The sequence below is a fragment of the Lepisma saccharinum genome, chromosome 2 (assembly GCF_977018435.1).
Source record: "Lepisma saccharinum chromosome 2, izLepSacc3.1, whole genome shotgun sequence".
Classification (NCBI taxonomy): domain Eukaryota; kingdom Metazoa; phylum Arthropoda; class Insecta; order Zygentoma; family Lepismatidae; genus Lepisma; species Lepisma saccharinum.
In genome coordinates this window covers 63,391,628-63,414,472 of record NC_139230.1, presented here as the reverse complement: position 1 = coordinate 63,414,472, position 22,845 = coordinate 63,391,628, and the positions used below count along the sequence as shown (strand labels likewise).

General features: G+C 38.4%; 1 protein-coding gene across 1 annotated transcript in view; it reads right to left on the bottom strand.

Moving 5' to 3' along the window:
• The window catches only part of LOC145984056 (mortality factor 4-like protein 1), a 156,556-nt gene that overhangs the window by 65,495 nt on the left and 68,216 nt on the right, over window positions 1-22,845 (bottom strand). Inside the window, exons 6-7 of the mRNA XM_083117423.1 lie at window positions 21,656-21,735; window positions 6,125-6,224 (exon numbers count right to left, since the gene is read on the bottom strand). Of these exons, the coding sequence (XP_082973549.1) occupies window positions 6,125-6,224; window positions 21,656-21,735 (180 nt within the window). The remainder of the gene's footprint in view (window positions 1-6,124; window positions 6,225-21,655; window positions 21,736-22,845) is intronic.

The window sequence follows — 22,845 nt, the reverse complement described above, 5'->3', positions numbered from 1 at the left end:
ATGCTTTTTCAAGCGTATGCTATTCAAACTTGCCACAAGTAGAAAAAAATCTTAGCTCGAAGTCCGATTGTCGTAGAGAGAAGTAAATTGGTTTTGTTTTCTTTCTTAAAGGCAGGACTTTTAGTGGAGGTAAAATATATACATTGTGCCTCCCAATAATCAGGGTTAAGCACATTTGGAGGGAAGCACGACAAAAGACCACTCTATGAGGATATGTAATGCTCACGCCGCAACTTACAAAAAAAAAAAAAATTGCGGAGTTTGTAAATTTGGCATAATTAAGGAGTTTTGCTTCTAGTGTCAGCCCTATGGACACTGGATGGACCAAATTTTGAAGGAAGCATGCTACAACTTTGAAAAGAAAAAATGAAAAAAAAAAAAAAAAAAAAAAAAAAAAAAAAGCTGAAATTACGGCGATCTGAAATTTTGCATAATTAAGGAATTTTGCTTCTAGTGTCCGCCCTATGGACACTGGATGGACCAAATTTTGAAGGAAGCATGCCACAACTTTGAAAAGAAAAATTGGAAAAAAAAAAATCTGAAATTACGGCAATCAGAAATTTTGCATAATTAAGGAATTTTGCTTCTAGTGTTGGCCCTATGGACACTGGATGGATCAAATTTTGAGGGAAGCATGACAAAAGACCGCTCTATGAGGATATGTAATGCTCATACTGCAACTTTGGAAAATAATGGAAATTACAGTATTCAGAAAATTTGAATAATTATAGGAAAAAAAATAACTTCGGGGTTTTGCTCCTGCTCCCCCCCCCCCCCTGGACCCTTAATTCTGGAAGGTTTCTTAAAATGTTGCTTTTGTTCATTCTTACATTTAGAATTTAAATTTTTCAAAAAGATGCAGTGGTTGAGCAGTTATAACCTTTTATCTTCAATTTATCCCATAGTAACACAAGGGAAACAAAGGGCTTTTTTCAAATGGCACTTGCAGAAAGATGATGCACACAGTGTTTAGTATAATCACTGCTTTTCTTCAGAACCATTCACACGGTAAAAATAAGTCAGTGTTCAATAATTCATGTACCTGTGATTTCGTTTTGCACAAAAAAAAAAAAAATAGTTCTGCAACTTCAACAGGTGGTGCCAGTGACTTGTCTGACATCTTGAAAGTTATCAGTAGGGATGTGAAGTTTTCATTTTAACGATAACACCGAAAAGTTGACGAAAGTAAAAAAAAAAAGTCTTTAAAATGTATGAGTAGGTTAAGGAGGCTAGTTTTTGGTATTTCGGAATCGGAACAACACCGTTTTTGCACATTAACGCGAAAAACTGAGCAAAGTATGCACTATAAACTGGGCTTAACACTTCTTCTGTTCAAAAAGAACTACCAGAAGTGCTATGAAATTTGTCCATTTCTAGTCTACCTAGTGAAAGTTCGATTGAAAAGAGTTTGTCATGCTTCATGTATTGCAGTTTGGTGCAGAAATGACAAGAGTGCTTTGACCTCATCCTGAAATAGAATTCGTCACGGGGATCTTCCCAGAAGTGACGTTTTGCAGGAACAGGAAAACTTTCAGGGAGAAACACCTGTTGTGTGGGAAGGGGCGTAGGGGTGTGGGTATATGTATGTATACAAAACAGTATTTTGAGGTCTGAGAGGGATTTTTTGGTATTAGGGAAATTTCAGTCAGTCAGAATCACCAAAGCTGCATGGTTTGTGCAGTGTCTTTCATTTCAGTTTCCTTCTGTGGTGTACTTTGCAGCATCCCAAAGCCAGCAGTGAATGTATTAGTTTGCTTCTGCAATACTTTATGCTTCAGATAGAACATTATCTTGTAATCACTGAATTTCAAAATAACATGGGCCGGCCCCTGTGGTGGAGGATAGCACATCGTGCTAAAATGCCAGGGATCTCGTGTTCGAATCCTGGCCTGGGCATGGATGTGTGTGAATGTCCATTCATCAATTTCATCATATCATCACTCATCTTCACCTTCACAAATTAGCCAAAAGTGGCACAAGTAACGAAGTAAAATAAAGCAAATCAATCAATTAAAATAAAATGGGAGCGAGAGGCTTCCTTGATTAAGTGCAATGGAAGTGAGAGGCTGTTTCATGTCCACTTTATGCACATAAAGGTTTATCGAGACTGGACCTACAGTTTGTTGAATCCGAACGACTGTGGTGCCTCCACCGGGTATCAATCCCGGGATCACTTGATTACAAGGCGGCGACACTACGCCATCGGGGAGGCCCGAGAACAAAAGTAATGTGAGTGTAACGAATTGGCAACTTTCTGTCATCGAAGGCTTCGAGAAGCTTAAAAGAAGAAAGAAGACAAGGTGTACATCACACATCGAACTGTGGAAGCCTTTGTTAAATCAACCATTCCAATGAAAAAAATACTGTCATTCTATTTAGAAGTTTGTTATATATATATATATATATATATATATATATATATATATATATATAGAAACAGAAGACGGAACCGGAACCGGTTCCGTCTTCTGTTTCTTCTCACACCGATGATGCTATAAATTAGCGAAAATTTTGAATTTTCCTACTGTCCGGTGAGTGTTTCCTTTTACCTTATTTGATTTTTACTTAGCCCTTTTGGCCCTCCTTGCTTTTATCCATTATATATATATATATATATATATATATATATAAACACAGGAATAGGGTTAGAAATGGTGCCAGAAGGGCGGATAAATACAAATAATGAAGGAGACAGTAAACACTTACCACACGAATAGAAATAATTCAATATTTCGCGATTTGAGTAGCATTTCCAAGAAGGTAGATAAAAGATCGACGACACTTTGAGTAGAGGCACATAATACTGACTGTAGCGTCTCTACGGTCAGTTTTGCCAGAAACAGTTGAAAGGAAACACGAAATACTTTAGCCAGTGTTTACTGGTAACTCTTTCCTCTCCTCCCCGAAACTACCCACCCACCTTAGAGTAAACACTGGCTAAAGTATTTCGTGACCAACCAGTAACTCTTTCCTCTCCTCCCCGAAACCACCCACCCACCTTACAGTAAACACTGGCTAAAGTATTTCGTGTTTCCTTTCAACTGTTTCTGGCAACACTGACCGTAGAGACCCTACGGTCAGTATTCTGTGCCTCTACTCAAAGTGTCGTCGATCTTTTATCTACCTTCTTGAAAATGCGACTCAAATCGCGAAATATTGAATTATTTCTATTCGTGTGGTAAGTGTTCACTGTCTCCTTCATTATTTGTGTGTGTGTGTGTCTATATATATATATATATATATATATATATATATATATATATATATATATATATATATATAAAAGCGTGAGGCACCTAATAGTACCACCTGAAATAGCGAAGAAACCAGAAACAGTAGCGATGTGAGGTTTGCGGGAAACAATAATATCAAATGGGGCTCGTAAATCGGAGGTATGGGGTGGGTCGAAAAATATCGACTAATGGGGCATCTGGAGAAAAGTCATATTTTTTAAATGGAACAATATACAATAACATGCATAATATAAAAGAGCACACGCAGAGAAACACAATGCCGTTGGTCTCATGCATCTACTGCACATAGGAACGAAGATATGGCCATGTGAAAATATGTAAATAAACTAACAAGTGGCCCACTTGACCGTCAGTACCACGGAATGTCCAAGTATGAGATGTCGGAAGCCATTGGACAAGATGAAGACAGAACGTGTTAAAGGAAGAAAAAATACAGTAGACATCGTCAGCACCATGTATTTGACAGTGTTACAGCATAATAAAAATGACCATGACAGTATGTCAAAGAACCACTGCGTAAGAAGCGAAAACCTGTCAAAGTGTGTGTTCAAAGTGGTGGCCGTCAGCTGGGATACAGGCAACAAGGTGCCCACGCAAAGATCGTTGCACAGAATGTAGCATCTCGTAGGGAATGTCCCTACAGGCCGCAGTAATGCAGTGTTGCATATCCTCTGGAGTTGTTGGCACATCCCGGTAGACAATGTCCTTCAGCTTTCCCCACAGGAAAAAGTCTAACGGTGTCAAATCTGGGGAACGAGCCGGCCATTTGACAGGCCCTCCACGTCCAATCCAACGATTTGGAAATGTATTTTCCACACATGCTGTAGCACGTCTTGCAGTGTGAGCTGGGCACCCGTCATGTTGGTACCACATTTCCCTCCTTGTCTGAAGTGGTATGTCCTCCAATAGTACAGGCAGTTCATGTTGTAAAAACTGTATGTATTCAGTGTCCCTTGTATAAAAAAAAGGGCCAATGAGATGTTCACCCACTATACCACACCACACGTTCACACTCCATGGGGCGCTGGCGTTCTACTTGGCGAAGCCAATGTGGATTTGTCACCGACCAATAGTGCATGTTCCTTAGGTTGACATTTCCATGAATGGTAAAAGTTGCCTCGTCAGTGAAGAGGATACGTGACAAATCGGGTGTGTCGTGTCGTAACATCCATGTGCAAAACCGAACACGGTCCACAAAATCATTCCTGTGAAGTTCCTGATGGAGGGAGATATGATATGGGTGAAACTTGTGTGTGTGCAGAATGCGCAACACACTTCGCTGACTCATCCCAGCATCCCTTGCAATTTCACGGGAGCTAACATGCGGATTCACAGCAACAGCGGCGAGAACATTTGTTGCACCTGCATCACCTGTAGTTGGCTTGTTCCGCACAAGTGCTCGTGGTGTTCCACTTCCGGTGTCTCTTAATTTAATAAATAACTTACCAAACAGACGTCGAGATGGCTGTCGTCTGTCCGGATATCTCTCTGCGTACACACGGTAGGCTTCTGAGGCATTCTTTCGGCATTCCCCATAAATCAAGATCATGTCCGCTTTTTCTATGTTTGTGAACACCATAATCTTCGCTCTTACCACTACGACTGCTTGCTATGAACTAACACGATCTCAAGGACCTGCTATCAAAACTTGCTCTGTGTAAAGGCAGTTCTGTCAGGCACCTGAGAAGTCTTACATGCCGTGGTACTGATGGTCAAGTGGGCCACTTGTTAGTTTGTTTACATATTTTCACATGGCCATATCTTCTTCGTTCCTAGGTGCAGTAGATGCATGAGACCAACGGCATTGTGTTTCTCTTTTATATTATGCATGTTATTGTATATCGTTCCATTTAAAAAAATATGACTTTGCTCCAGATGCCCCATTTGTCGATATTTTTCGACCCACCCCATACCTCAGATTTACGAGCCCTATTTGATATTATTGTTTCCCGCAAACCTCACATCGCTACTGTTTCTGGTTTCTTCGCTATTTCAGGTGGTACTTTTAGGTGCCTCATGCAGGGGGGGAAGGTGTCTGTCTGTCTGTCTGTCTGTCTGTCTGTCTGTGTCTCTCTCTCTCTCTCTCTCTCTCTATATATATATATATATATATAGGAAGTGTGGTGAGTGAATACTGTGAACATTTACTACGCACCATCTGTGCCTGGGAAATGATCAATATTATTGTGCATTTAAGGTAACAATTTTTGAAAATTGTATGCTTCATTTCTTGAAAAATATACACTGTATTTCAGTTCTGTCTTTTTGGATCATTAGTTTACATATAAAAGTATTACACACTGTAATTACAAAACAATACACCCACTGTTACTATTATTAACAAGTGCAGTTTTAAAAAGCCCCGAGTTTCCCTTTTGTTACTATGGGCTAAATTGAAGGTAAAAGGCTATAACTGCAGAACTACTGCATCTTTTTTAACAATTTAAACTCTAAATGTAAGAATGAGTATAAGGCAACATTTTAAGTAACATCTGAAAATTAAGGATCATGGGGGGGAAGTGGGGGCAAATACCCAAATTGAGGGGAGGACAGGGACCAACTTTTTAAAACAAATTCAACTTTCTTGTTCGATTAACACTAATTATTGGGAGGCACAATGTATAAATTTTACATCCACTAAAAGCCCTGTCTTTAAGAAAGAAAACAAATTTCATCTGTTTATGACAATTAGTTCCCGAGTTTTTGTTTTTTTTTTGTTTTTTTTTACTTCGCGGCAAGTTTGAAAAGTGCTCAGTTGAAAATACACCAGCATGAACGAGAATACAGGCACGCGAGAGGTCCAGCGGCTAAAGGTTAAGCAAGTTTTTGAAGAATTTTCCAATGATATTCCAGTTTTAATTGTTACTCACCTTTGTGAACTGGTCCACTTCACTTGGATAGAGATACTGTTCTACATTGTCATCAAAAAACATTATAACAGCATTTGCAAACTCCCTTGCTTCATTTTCCCTGCAAAATGAAAAGAGAAAACTAAGCTTAAGCATATAGAATAACATTACTCAAAATTTTAATAAAAACATATTTCTCATTTAATTTAACACAAGTAGAGCCATTACAGAATTAAAAATAGCAACGAAGAGGGTAGAAGAGCAGAGGAAGCGAGCTGATGAGAGTATTTGATATGAGTATCAATACCAGTTGACAACTTGTCTTTCTTGCGTAAATAGTAGGATATTTAATTCATAATTAAATTTGGTAAGGATGTCGAATCGAACCTTCCTAATACAAATATGTGTGATCAGGGTGGCTACTCTAGGGCCATGAGGAAATTCAAGTGTAATTCCCGGTTTTCAAAGCAAATTTTACAAAAATTCAAGGTTACAAGCAGATGTTCTCTATATTTCAACATTTATTACCGCCTCTCAACACCCACACATGCAAATATAGAACAATATAAAGGGTCTGTATGATTCAAATGTATCCAAAAATTCTAATTAAATTTAATTAAATGGTATATTTAAAACATTTAATTTGATGTCCGTAGTTTACATTTGCCATTTCACATACTCAGACTCAAGATACATCTAGAAACACAAGTCAAAAATGTTATGGAATACTCTAATCTGCAAAAAATTGTTGTGTAAGAATTTCAAACTCAAATCTACCTAGTCATCTTCAAGATATCTTGTAATAATCTTCCATCTGTCAGATAGATTGTTCTGCAAAGGGCACTAACAAAGTAAACGGAACGAGAGAATTCTGTTTTATTTTTCACACAGTATTATTTTCCTCGATAAAAGTTAAAACTAAACTGTCAAAAACTCGCCTCAGGCCTCATTTATAAATATGTATATATTCAATAGGATTTGGATTAATAAAAGTTGCAATTTTTCACATCTATGGAGAAAATTTCAAGCAGAATTCATGCATAACTCCCAGAGTCAATAATTCAAGCAGAATTCCCAGAATTCAAGGAATTCCCGGTGAGTAGCCACCCTGGTGATACATCGTTGGAAAGGGTATGCATCAAGGATTCCAGAAATGTAGAATTTATGGTGAGGAAACAATTGGAAGTGGGAAAAAAAACCTTCAGTTTTTAGTTTCAGGAACCTCCAGAAACAAAGAGCCTAATTTGCATGTAGATCTAAGTTAAATGCCTAATTTGTTATATAAGGGTTGTTGGGTTTAGTTATCTTATAATACATTTACAGTGTATTTATGCTAACAGAACCAAACCTAACAGACCTAACCTAACAACGTAGGCATTCCTCGAGAAACCTCACCATGCAAGCTTGTCCTCACGTTGTGTGATAAAGAAGAGTGAAGTCAGGGTCTCCATTATCGCACAAAGTTCAGACAACCTTGAACAATAAAATTACCAAAAACATACATTTCCCAAACAAATTGAAGGAAAACAATTCATAATAATGAAAATAATTTACAGCTATTAAAAAATAGAAACTTCAATATCCAAAAAGATGATGAAAACCATAAATACGGATGAAAACAAAGAAATAAAGAAAGTTGAATCCTAGTAGGAATTAGCATCTATATCCACGTTAAAAACCAAAGTTTAACCTGGCAATACTGTGCGTTTACAACATGAATGTGAATACAAGATGAAAGCTATGGTAATTAATGTAAGAAAATTTCTATTATTTCTCAGAACAGGAACATCTAATTGAAAAATGCACAGTGCCAAATTGAAGCTCGAATTAAGTACTACGAGTGAACATATATTTCTTATACACCGAAATGGTAAATCACAAGGGTCGTTTGTGCAGTATAGCCTTAAATTTTGAACCTCACGAGTACGTAGTAGTATTGTCAATTTTCGAACACTTCCTTGGTTTTGTTGATATTTCTTGGGCTTGTAAGCTGACCCCGAAAGTTTTTAGAAGCTGTCCATTTACCCACTCAAGATGGAGATGGTCACATTCCAGAAAGATGGAGTAGTCATGCACCAGTAGTTATTTCAGTTACCTTACTCCTAGCGGATAGGGAAAATGAGTTCCTCCCAAGAGAATAGGAACATGAGTCCCACACCTTCATTTCCTTTTTGTGTAGCCATAGCTTCAAATTCAGCTCACATCAGTCTATACTATATTTTCATAGATAAAGGAACTAAAATATCAGCAATTTTAGAGCATAACACAAATTTTGATTTTTTAATAAAAATAATCTTATATTTTTTGTAGCACAGGAGGGACGGAGCCTCAGAATGGCAGCAAGTCACCAAAACAATGTTGTGACCTTGATTGGAGGTTTAAGCTGTAATGGAAGAGTTTGGTGCAACAATGTGACACACCACTCTTCTGGTGGAAAACAAGTGGTTTGTTGGTGTTGTATCCAACAATTTCAGGTGTTACTTCCATAAATTTTTAACAGACAGCAGCAGTAAGCACACTGTCAAGGTGTTGCCCAAATGATTTTCCCTCTCTTTCTTGAGAACATTACAACATGAGAACATGTGCAGTCAGCACAACGAACCCCCAATTGTTCTTGTAGGTTTTCCACGACTGAGTTACACTACTCTTTCGTAGCTCTCAAATTTCCTCATGATGGTGGGTGGCCACTGATCCCATGTACTGGCCGAAATCTAAGGAGAAAAGTTGTTCCACTTCTCCCAAAACACTAACCACTGTGCATCCATCCTGTAGCCAGAGCCCAAAGCCTGATTCCTTAGACCACGTGGCCATGGTGCAGGACTTAAAAAAGGTAAAGTACTCCCCTGTGCTTAGCACAATGCCATGAAGGCATATAAGGGGTGTGGGGGTAAAGACCCACACTTTCTTGATCTGGGCATGAGTGGGGGTGATGGTGCAGGACTTAAGGCATCAAATAGATGACCTTTTAATCCGAAGTTCATCAGATGTCTTTGTAAATTAACAACTATAGCTTGTTACACATAACAAAGCTTAATGTTGTAATAGTTATTAAAGTTATTTAAAGAATGTAGCTCATCATACTGTTGCAGCAAGACTTTCAGTTGCTTCATTACATGAGGGCAAGAACATGAAAAGCCACAAAATATTCTGTATTATTTTAGAAAAAATATTAAGTACAGTAACACTTAAAAACTTTTGTTTGAGTCAGAAGAGAGGATTATATACATTTCAAAAATTATGAAGATTCACAAAAATTAAAATAAAAAGTAATTTTTCAAAAGTAAAAAGATTACTCTACTGAAAAATTTACTGATGTGGCTTGTCATGTTGTTGCACCAAGCCCTTCAATTCATGCAACAACCAGCTACATCGGATGAATGATCTGGAATTGAATTTTAGTGAAACCAGTCAAAACGCTTCAACATATCTTTCCTCGATGGCAAGGACAGTTCTGGTAAGCAAATGGAGGATTTACTGGAAAAATGATGACACCGCATGATTGATGCAAGTCATGAAACAAATGGTAACATGTATGTTGTAGGAGCCTTATAGTTATTCACTGTAGCCATTTTTGTGATGAAGTAACTTCCATTCAGTATTTGTAGTAATTGAAAATTGAAAGTCAAGAGGTCAGTGGTGAAAGGTCACGTTAAAAAAAAAGAAATGCATCCAATATTTAGCAAAAACATGCCCACACACCAAGATTTTCCAGACCCACTTTCTATCACACATTAGGTGCAGTCCCAATTAGTGTACCTCTGAATAAAGTGGATCAAAAACAAACGTAGGAAAACTATGTGCGTATTAGTAAAACATTTCCCATGGATTTAGAAATCAAGCCAGGCAAATGCTGGGATGGTACCTTAATAAAAGCTCTAAACTCTAAAATTTGCTGGCTTCTATCAATCTTCCAACATTGATTTTATTTTACATCTTTATTTGTGAGGCTTCTCAGCAGTTTATTGCAACAATGAATATGAATGATGATTGATAAATGGACACTCGGAAAGCAAAACATATGATAGGCCCAGACTCGAGCCTGGAACCTTTGGTGAGTTGACCACACAACATGCTCGCTCAACGATTTTTCATGGTGATTATTATTATTAATACTACTATTATTTTGTATTTTACTTTTGCATTTATGCTACTTTGGCTAATCGCGACAATGATGATTAAATTGACGATGGGACACTCATAAACAATCATGCCCTGTCCAGGAATCGAACCCAGGAACTTCGGTAGAGAGATCAAAAACTGGCCACTTAACATGCTCGGGCACCAAGCCGGCAAATTGATTATTATCTCAAGTACTGTATTTTTGACCACATTGTTCCACACAATCATGAAACAGATGAAAATAAAATTGCTAATGCACCTGTCTATGGTTTCTTAGCTTGCATTATAAACCGCTACTGCACAAAGCCAAATTGTGGGAATATGAAAGAGAACCAAGTTAACTGTAGAGAGCCTTCATACAAAATTGAGAAAAGAACCATTTAACAGTTGATTTATTGATTGAATTGTTGTTTTAAGTCCACTTTATACACAGAAAATTTAATCAGGACTGTACCTACAGTTTAAAGCGGGATCCAAACCACTATGTGCCTCCACCTGGTATCGAACCTGGGACCCCTTGATTACAAGGCGACGATGCTACCACTGCACCATGGGGAGGCCCTCCATTTAACAGTTGCCTGCCTGCTCTTCCATTATTTGTTTGTAGTGGCAGACAACAGCGAATGCAAAGATCGAATATAGATGCAACACTGCAACACTGTTAAGATAATGGCAACATTGTTGCACTGAGGCAACACATCTTGACAAGTGGGCGGGGCACTTTGGGTGCGAGTGATTTGCTGTGGTGACGAAGGAACACTCACAGACACCTGAATGTTGCTTCGCTTCTAATGTAGTCATCAATCGAGAAAGCATTTGTTGAGGAAATGAACTGATATATAAACACCAGAATTTAGCCTAAGCCTAGTACCTTCCTATAACTGCAACTCTCAATAACAGATGGAACATTTTTTACAGGTGGAATTCTGCAATGAAAGAGGCAACAGGCTGCACTCCATACCTTTGTAAACTAATGAAGACAACTGGACTTGGTGCTTTTGTGCAAGGTTCGTTTTCCAACCCTAAATGACATTGTACTCCACCTTCCATCAACATACTCTTATTACTTTTGATTGTTTATTTTCGACTGTCCACATTATGAATCTCAATTTGATTTGATTTTTGTTATTAGGTACAGACGGGATCAAATGAAATGTACTTCCCATTTGCTCCCAATTCAAGAAGCGAGTTGGAAATTCTTCATTGCTCCCGTATAGATAAGAAAGTGTGGGAGGGCAGTAGGAGACAAGGCCATCATGCAAACTTGTTTCCGGCAAGCTTTCTGCTGGAGTCTTGGTAGTTTGTGGAAGGACTTTGTGTTCCTAACCCCCACTCGCCTTCCCCTCTCTCCCTCTCCCTCTCTCACATATATATATATATATATATATCCCGAAACCAAAAACATATTTCCCGACAAACCCAGAGTGGTTTTCAAACGCCCCCCTAACCTCCAAAACATCCTGGTCCACAACACTCCTTCACCACACATCCAACACCCCCCTGCCCATAAATGCAACCGACCCAGGTGCAAGACCTGTCCCATCCTCATCACTTCTCACACCCTCCAGGTGCACACGGCCACTGGCAAATTTACCCTCCATCCCAAAGGGACCTGCCATGCCTCAAACCTTATCTACATCCTCACCTGCAACATCTGTGGTGATTTTTACCTGGGGGAAACATCAACGGCTCTCAACCTCCGCATCAATAACCACCGCTCCTAAACCCACAACCTGGACTTCACTGTCGCCGTCCACACCAACCACCACAACATCAGTTTCAACGACTGCTTCCGGGTAGCGATCATCCACCTCCTACCCCAACCAGCCAACACCTCTGTTCGCAAAAGATGGGAGAGGGCCTATATATCGGCCATGAGTGCAACCACTCCACCTGGCCTGAACAAGGCCACCCAGTAATGCCCAACCCTCACCCACCCTCCCGCCCTCCCTCCCAACTCATCCTACACACTCACAGTTTACGACGAGCCTGGTGACGAAACAGTGTTCTTTTCGTTCTACGCGCCGCTTCTTCTTCAATGGGGACCTGGCAACTCTGCAGGACCCCAACTTCCGGTTCCGTCTTCTGTTTCTTCTCACACCGATGATGCTATAAATTAGCGAAAATTTTGAATTTTCCTACTGTCCGGTGAGTGTTTCCTTTAATTTATTTGATTTATATATATATATATATATATATATATATATATATATATATATAAAAGCAAGGAGGGCCGAAAGGGTTAACGTAAAAATCAAAGAAGGTAAAAGGAAACACTCATTGGACAGGCGAAAATTTTGAATTTTTCTACTGTCCAGTGAGTGTTTCCTTTTACCTTTTGATTTATATATACAGGGTGGCTACAAACAAGCAGAAATGAAATTCCCTGACTTTTCCAGGTTTTCCAGGACAAAATTTAAATTTTTCCCTGACAATTACAAACTAAACTAAATCGATGTTTTTGCAAATGGAAATAATAAACTCATACAGATCCACGTATGGTTTTGCTAAGTACCAATATTATCTTCTATTAAATTGACTTAATTTCTCTATTCTCTATGATTTCAATTCAAACTGCAAAATAATGAATTTGGAAAATTATTACAATTCACAAGCTAAGTAAGGATTATGGAATTTTGTCATACGCAGTAAGTTTAAAATAAAATACTTGATTATTTTTGAAGTTACGACTAAATGAGATAAGAGTGATTGATTAAGAAATACAATTTGTAATTTATCAGTCTCCTTATACATTCTCGGTATTATATGTTGATATTTCCACTGAGGTTTGGAACCCCCAGCTTGCAAGAACAATGAGTGCGGACTCATTTTTCAATGCATAAAGCTACTTCTCTCTTCTCTGTAAAGCAAACAACTTAACTCTTGCATATAAGTGAAACAACTGAATCAAACAAAAGAAAGTGTCATATTTCCTTACATTATCGATGGGATTTCTGCTTCAGTACAGTATATCCAAGTGAAGTGCTGTGAAACTGACAACATGCAGTTATACCATTAATGCTGACGAAAAGGGTATGTAAGTATTAGAAATTTAACGCAAGGAATTTATAGAATTGCATTGTATAGGTACCTGATTTAGCTAACCAACACATTAAAACAGGAACACTCTAATAATAAAAGCTTCTGAAAGTTCATATACGAGGGGCATCCTGAAAATGCTCCAATAGTGCCTATACGCAACACTAGTGGTCGGAGAGCGACACACACACATACAGGCAGGAAGAAGTGGCATGTAGCTGTAATCTGGTACAGTTGCAATGTAGCCGGTTTAGGACGGTTCTAGGTTAAAGATTGCAGCTCTCATAAAGTCTCTCACCGACTGCGATGTAGCCTACATTGCACGCTCAGAATTTGGCACAGAGCAATCGTGTGAGTTGTGCAGACCGGACGTCGTGCGTGATAGTATGGTCAGACGATGGTGCAGACAATTCACGGAAGGCCAATCGAATGTGCACAAGCACAACCCCATAGAGCTGAGTACACACGGGCCCTTTGCATCACTTCAGGTGAGAGATCTTAGACCACTCCCTGTACAGCGCTGGCCTTGAATGTACCTACTTTCATCTCTTTGTTTAACTGAAGAGTTTTCTGGCAAGGCAACGATTTGACAGCTACATTGCTGTAAAGATAGTTCCAGTCTTTGCTGTCAGACACATATACCATGGGCATACAACATTTAGTGCCATGCTGCGACACATGCCAGAACAACGGTGGTGATTATGCCGAAAATTTTTCCCAAAATTCACATTTTCATTTTAGCACATTTTCTGACAAATATCTAAAATTATACCTTCATGGTGTTTTTAAACTACTGTTTCAAATTGTAAGTCACATGGCTTATGCCTCTTCGCGAGAGTTTGATATCTTGAAAGTTATTTTGGGAAAGTTATTTTCCATACCCCTTTATTAATTTTAAGGTAAGGATTTTAGATAATGGAATTTTGGTGTGGAGTTAGGGCCCCACACTTTCTTGATCACGGCTGAAGTTGGGGGTAATGTGATCAGCACCACACTCCTGGCTACCTTTATCCCTCAAAGTTTCCTCAAGGTACCAGCTTCATATGATGCTGGGTGGGCGCCGGAGCAGTTTGAATAGGTGGAAAACATCCCGGTTCTCCCCCGCAGGGGATCGACCCCGGGTCTCTCACATAGTAGTCAGATGCCCTAACGACTGAGCTCCATTATTACTCACTCGACAAATGCCGATAGTGCGCACTTAGCTTGGTAATTCAAAACATATCTCGTGCGACAAATACGAAGATGTGGCTCCCGTGTGACGGTAGATACGCACTCGATCTCCTGTTAGAACCCTGCCACTTTGCTCTGTGATGCAAATGGTTTTGATAGAAGTTGAAAAAATCGTGGGAAATAAATGATTTAATGTGGCTGTCGGAATTATTCCACGTACGTATAACTCTATAGTTTACTCTTGAGTAAAATGTTGGAAAACTTACATGTTCTATGTACACAAACATGGCCTAGAAAAGACAAGGGTGTTGGATTTCATGGAATTTTTCATTGTTTTAGGGCATTTCTTTAAAAAAAATCGCTAAAAATGCCTATAATTCGCATTATTTCGATATTTCGAATGGGCGAAAAATGTGTCCAGACATCACTGCACATTCCTAAACATAATTTCGCAGCAATTACCATTTTTCACGGTTTTGGAGTTTGCAAAAAATCAATGTACCTAGTAATTGGAAATTACTTTCTGGCCACCCCTCGTATAAATCAGTAGATGGAAAGTGAAAATTTAGCAGGGCTGGCAGAGAAAAGTCAATTCTTGAAGAAAGTGATTTGCTGTTATGATTGAATAATTTGAGTAAATATGATATTAGAATATTTACGTATTTATTATTAGTATTTTATTTCATAATATTGGACATTAACTTCACTCAGTGAGAGATTTAAGACCATCTCTCACGAGATTAAACAGACAGGACAGAGAGTGGCGTTAATTTCATTGCAATACAAGTGTTGCAGTATATTTGAGGTTGGGAGCATGCACTTGCCAATTTTTAAAACGTTCACCAATGCAGTTTTATGTTTCACTTTTTCGTGATAGTATTTAATATATATCCCGTTTGGTTGGATTCTTCTTGATATCTAAGAATATTGCAATGTCATTGTAAACGTATGTTAACTTGTGCGAAACCAGTAATACGTCAGGATTATAAAAGAAAGCCTTCGCAAGCACTGCTACATTCAATAAGGTGAAGTGAGCCAGAAGAGTAATAAAATTCCAGCAGCATATTTTCAGTCTAAAGCTCTTCTTGTTTATGCATGCGATTTTTGTTGGATGTTTCAGTCCATTCAATTTCTGTTGCATGTTGTAGTGAGATACTTTGTCGGGTGGCGATATTCAACAAAAATCGTATGTATCAATGGAACATATTTGTTTCCATGTTCCTTCAGTTTGCCCAACAAAATGCCTTACTACGATGTCCGACAACTATCGGACGGCGCCACCCGCTCTTATCCCCTCCATCTGTCGACAGGTCCCCTTACTACTCCCATACGGACAAGAAAAAATGATAATTCAATGCATTTTCCACATAATAACATAATATTTAGAGGCTTAACCTTTACTCCTCCGATGATACCAACCATGGTATCATCAGAGTAAGGTGAGTACTGGCCCGATGATACCATATGGTATCATGGTGCTGATTACGAAATGAATGTGCTTTTTGGACCTTCATACTCTTATGTTTGTGTGGAAACTCGGACAGGTCTGGAGCAAGCCTGGGAAATTCATATTGATGACCAACCTCACCCCCCCCCCCCCCCCCCGCTCTCTGCAACATATCCATGCCACATTTCCGAACAGAGTTTCTTTCACATTTTGGCTCATTATTCAACTTGTATGGCACCAAAGAACATGAAATATATTTCATTCTTTTGAGAAATGTTCATCCTTTGAGAAGAATACTAAGGTTTGCGCCTTCTTCCCAAAATAGCGGGAGAAGAGGATGTAAACTCCAGATTTTTATGTTGTTTTTTCATTGAAATTCGGTGGTCGCGCCCACAACCCCCCCCCCCCCCTTCTTCAGTTCGGTGTTCTGAATTGTACACGGTTGCATGCTATGATGTTTTAGCTGAAAACCAAAACTTATCCGAAGTATATTGCTCCCATAGTACCCGAGATATAACAATTTTCCTCCAAACATGCAAATTACCTATTTTTCGTAAAAAAAGAAAAATCACATTTTGGCATATTATTCAACTTGTATTGCACCAATGAACATGGAACATGTTTCATTCTCTTGAGAAATGTCCATCCTTTGAAAAGAATACTAAAGTTTGCACCTTCTTCCCAAATAGCGGGAGAAGAGGGGGTAAACTCCAGATTTTTAATTATTTTTTTTTTCATTGAAATTCGGTAGTCGCTCCCCCCAAACCCCCTTTCCTCGGTTCAGCGTTCTGAATTGTACACCGTTGCATTCTCTGATGTTCTAGCTGAAAACCAAAACTTATCCGAAGTAGATTGCTTCCATAGTACCCGAGTTATAACAATTTTCCTCCAAAAATGCAAATAGTTATTTTTCGTAAAAAAAAATTAAAAAAAATTGGCTTATTATTCAACTTGTATGGCACCCAAGAACATAAAACATGTTTCATTCTCTTGAGAAGTGTCCATTCTTTGAAAATAATACTAAAGTTTGCTACTTCTTCCCAAAATAGCGGGAGAAGTGGGGGCAAACTCCAGATTTTTGTTTTTTCCATTGAAATTCGGGGGACGTGCCCCCCAAAACCCCCTTCCTCGGTCCGGTTTGGAAATTGTACACCGTTGCATGCACTGATGTTTTAGCTGCAAAACAAAAGTTATCCGAAGTAGCTTGCTCCCATAGTGCCCGAGTTATAACAATTTTCGTCAACAGAGTGTTCGAAGTCAATGATGACGAAATTCCCTGACATTTCCCTGACTTTTTTTGACACCTCAAATTCCCTGACTTTTCCCGGTTTTCCAGGTTTTCCAGGTCTGTCGCCACCCTGATATATATATATATATACCGCGTGAGGCACCTAAAAGTACCACCTGAAATAGCGAAGAAACCAGAAACAGTAGCGATGTGAGGTTTGCGGGAAACAATAATATCAAATGGGGCTCGTAAATCGGAGGTATGGGGTGGGTCGAAAAATATCGACTAATGGGGCATCTGGAGCAAAGTCATATTTTTTTTAAATGGAACGATATACAATAACATGCATAATATAAAAGAGCACACGCAGAGAAACATAATGCCGTTGGTCTCATGCATCTACTGCACATAGGAACGAAGATATGGCCATGTGAAAATATGTAAACAAACTAACAAGAAAATATGCAGGTTTCTTGACAGAAATGGGAACGTTTAGATACAAAAGGTTATTTTATGGCTGTCATAGTGGACCTTTTCACCTTGCAGAACTGATGCAGAAGACGCTAGGAGAGCATTATCAAACTGATGCAATATGTTGTTATGATGACGTAGTGATTGCAAACGCTACCGAGGAAGAACAACTGAGAGTGTTGGATTCTGTCCTGGGAAAGATGAAAGACAAAGGATTGACGATTAGCTATCGAAAGTCGCGTCTCTTCAGAAAGAAGATTGATTTTCTTGGGTTTACAATTTCAGAAAATACGATATATTGTGCAGAAAGTAAGAGTAAACAGGCAGAGCAATTGCAGCATCCGAGAAATATCAAGCAGGTTAGGAGACTAGTAGGTTTCTTAAATTTTCTGTCGGATTTCATAAAGGACCAAGCAAAGATATCCAAACCGATCACGGACTTGTTACAAGGAAATAGGAAAATTTCTTGGGGAAAAGAACAAGAAAAGAGTTTGCAGAAAATGAAGAATGCAATTGTAAATAGTCCTGATCTCAAGATTCCTGACGTTTCGAAACCGTTTCACTTGTTTGTAGACTGCTCTGACATAGCGCTTGGCAATATCGTCGCTCAGGAGGACGATGAAACCAGAAAATTGCAGACTGTTGCATTTGGGAGTAAGAAGCTGTCTGAAACTCAGCGTTCTTATTCTGTCACAGCGAAAGAGTTATTTGCGTTGACCATGGGCCTGGAGAAATTTGAATTCTGCAAGCACCAGAAGTGATCGCTTACACTGACCATTCTACGCTCGTGTATATCTTGAAATCTTCTCAGATTCCGAGCCACATAAACAGAATGATAAACAGGGTGACCAGGTTTCCAGTTACAGTAAAATACATTGCCGGTAGGAATAACACAGCGGTTGACTACTTGTCGAGGATCGAAGCAGAATTCTCTGAGAGGGAGAATTACATTGGATCTTCGGATGCAGAAGAAAATTATCCGATAGAGGACATCAAGCCTGAAGGATATTTCAGATTAGAGATGCCTGATGGGACGATAATGGAACATCATGATATTCCTAAAGTCGAAGGCAAAGTGTGTCAGAAATTCGACCGGAAGCAGAAAAGGAAAACGGAAGCGATGTTTACAGATGCAGCTGGCAACACTGTAAACAGAAGACAGACAGACGGACAGAAAGAAACTTTGCCGCCCGTAGATCTTAACGATAAAGAAATGTGGAAAGGAGAACAACAGAGTGATCCTTATTTATCGAAATTAATTGGATGTTTAAATGGGGAAGAAGTTGAAATAAAGGCTGCAAGAGAGAAGAGAAAATTTGACTTTTATCTGCAACATTCCTGTTTCGACGATGATGGACTGCTTTACCGTTTCCTTGACGAAAACACTGGACTTTATCCACCGTTTAGCTCCAGATTGAAGATGTGGGTACCAGAGAATTTGAAGAGTGAAGTGCTTAAATCTTCGCATGATGATTTATTATCTGCGCACTTAGGACATGGAAAGACATTGTTTAAGGTCCTAGAGAATTATACTTGGGATGGATTAGTCAAAGATGTCAGTAAATATTGCAAAAGTTGTATAACTTGTCTTCAGTATATTACTTCATCTGGCACTTCTCCAAATTATTCCTTCTCTTCATATAGCGGATTAAATATGGTGCACCTAGTAGCAAAAGGGACTTTGAACCAATTATAATGAATTAATTACTAATTAAAAACGTTCCTCTCCACCTCATCAGACACATTGCAGCATGATATCCTTTTTATACATATATTTTACAAAAGTATGTTGACTTTTATGATATTGAAAGGAAAAGTAGCCCTCTCCAAAAATTTTGATGCCGCCGTCTGCATCATTATCCCCTCCCCCTTCCAATTGGCAGCCCTGGTCCAGATTGATGCTCCATAAAATGCAAAAATCCGAGCATCCTGATTCTCAAGTGAAGCGGCTTATGGTGCGAAGTGAAATGAACAACTATTTTGAGTGATCCCTTTATGTCCCTTGCATGTGCCCGGTGTGTGTGTTTTATGTAGCTATATCATGGCGTCTTGTTGCCTACTCTTTTGCTGGATGTGACATATTTGAAGGGGAAGCTAGGGAATCTCCCCCTCTTTACATTTTGTTCCCCCACCTCTACATCTTATTTAATTCCCAACCAGGGAAGGAATTTTCCCCTTCCATGTTTCCTGTAATTTTTGTTCTTATTAATGATTTTTTATAGTTAATTTCACACTAGTACGTTGGTGTTAATTGTCAGTTTTCTCACTGAAATTCCAATCAAATTGGTTTTGCAAGGAAATTTTTGATTTTTTTTTTTGCTTGCAAATCTAACGTTACTGTACAATTTACTTCAAGTATTTACTTGATACAGTAGTTAGTATAGGTGCCCCATTAAATTGTTTTCAATGTAATAGAAAGGATTTTGCTGTCAAGTTAGTCTTCCTCTTAGGTACAAATATGATTCAATGTTTTATTTGAAGCTAAAAAAAATGTGTTTTATACGCTTGCACGTAATAATAACAATGATGATGATGATGATGAACGTTATTTGATTATTTGCATTTTGGTATCCTTTACTTTGAACTAAGTCTGTAGCCAGGCAGGGATCAGGGGGGCTGAGCTCCCCTTGGCACTGCCAACAGCCCCCTTGATATTCACAACTTACTGAAGGATAAATTCACAGAACATGAACAGCAACTGTTACATTCGTTCATCTTGTTTATGAGCAGAAGTCTAAGTAGCTGCAAGTATTTAGAATATTCTCTCGACTTTAGAAAGTTCTTCCATAAGGAAACTTCTTTATCTGTACTTTAGCCGCCCCTGGTGCGGCCTCCCATTTTGACAAACATCTGCGACATCATCCACATTCCTTCCACACCTGTAATCTTAGTGATGTGATGGAAATCGTGAAGTATAAACTATTTTAATAAATAATACATGATTTCCTGTCACAAGTCAGTTACAATGCCCTGAACATGTATATCGCCCTTTTACGTTCATTTGCTTTCTGGCAAGTGATTCCTTAAAATCACGCTAGATTGCAGCACCATGCTTCGTTTTTTTCCTTGTTCACTGGTGAGGCAAGAACAGTCATCACAAGAACATCCCATTGAATTTTATGCATTTTGCTTGTATGATATAAATATCTGTATCATTAAAAGCAGTATGGGATGTGTAGTAAGGGATGATGTCAGTAGCAATCAAGTAACACTTCAAGAGATGCTTTAGAAGATATTACAAAAAACTGTAGTATTTGTATATTTCCAAATGTTATGTTTTATAATAATTTAATGACACCCCCCCCTCCACACACACACACACACACACACACACACACACATAATTTACCTTTGTTATAGTTACACTTTTGAAAATGGACTTTGTTTACAAAGCACCCCCCTTCCTCCCAGGAGATCAATTCTAGCTTTGAGCACTGATAAGTGGAAATAGATCGGAATGTATGTTTAAGATAAGGGATTCTTGGAATCAGAGTTTCACCAATTAACGCCTGATTGTCGAACACTGTTCTAGTGTCCATTTCTTTTCATTATTATTTTTAAAAGTGAAACACATAAGCAAAAAGTGGTGGTTCAAAAGTTATAGCCCAATCTAAAAGATATATCCCATAATACTAAGAGGTTTATTCTACTTTGCTTTTCTGCCACTTATGGCTAATTGTGGAGATGAGGATGAGTGATAATATAGTAAACACTCACAGATAACACCCATGGCCAGGCTGAGATTCGAACCTGTGACCCCAGGTATTGTAGTATGCTGTGCTAACCAGTCTGCCACTAATAATAGTGACAATAGATATTTTTTTTTGTAATTCGAATATGTCATACCTTCATATGTATATGAATGAACCAAAAAGAGAACTGAAATATTGTGTATACTTATGATTCCTGAGTGGAATTCATGTGGCAGGATATGCTTGTCCTATAAAGATTAAATTGATAACTATTATGTGTGTGTGTGTGGGGGGGGGGGGTGAGTAACCCATTTTCACCCCTTGTTCCAACATCCCTAATTTGTTCTAACTTAAATCTCAAAGAATTTCAAGCCATAATCACTTACTGTTCAGGAATATCACTTCTAAGTGTGACAAAGTCTTCTAATATCTCCTGTATATTCTTCACAGCTGGAAGATTCACAATCTGAAAATAAAACACAAAATGTGTTTCAAATTACAATACTCAAAACCAAATTAAAATTTAAAAAGAAAAAAAAATCTTGGTGTAAGTGGTTAGAAGGTTCATTAGGCTATACAAAAAACAGTGCTTTTCATGGTCGAGTTGTCCATGGAGTGGAGGCTAGCATGCTGGGCAGTAAGAGCATATCTGCTGGCAAACTGGATGCAACATCCGCGTAACTGGAAAGGCTAGTAATGAAATAAGCTTGTACACTGACAGTGACAATTAAAATGTGCATGTAAATTGTTACAAGGGGTGCCCATCCTCCCTTAGACCCCGCATGCAGTCCCCCCGAAATTAATTAATCATAATCTCCCCAAAATGATTTTGATAAATATACATATTGTACTTGATTTTAATCTGAATGTAATAGTTTGTCAAGTTGTCGACAGTTATATCTTAAAACATAAATTTTTCGAAATGCAGAAAGCTAGCACATTGATTCCTTAGACAATTTGAAATGTCAGAAAATAAATTATGCATAAGCAATGTTTTTGGATGGGTAATAAATATTGAAAAGCCCACAACTTAATGATAAGATATAAAAATCTAATTGGGACCACCACTGGCAAATGCAATTTTTTTTCCCGGAGGAACTGGAATTGTAAAAGTAGATATTACATAACTTCATTCTGGGAGGGGACGGGATACAGCAAAATATATTTTGTAAATTTTTAATCTTAGTTTTAAAAGTTGTTTGAAGACAAAAATGATGATCAGAGGGTCATTTTCAGGGGAGTTTACATTTACAATTTAGCTTGATATCATACAACTTCCAGTACAGAAAAATGGTAGTCTAAATAATGACCATAAAAATTTTATTCCAAATTGTTAAATATTGCCCCCTGCCAAACTTCATAGTTCGATCCCCCCTTACTATAGACATTCTGTGTCAATCTATGACTTTATATTGATATCCCCCTCAAGAAAATCCCCCTCCAATTTAATGCTCAATCCTCCCTAAAAGAATTCCGGTGATAATCAACCACAAATTTAATGCTTATTCTCCCCACAAGCATTTACCTGACAATTTCAAACTTCATATGTAAGAACCCTCCCCCCCCCCAAATAATA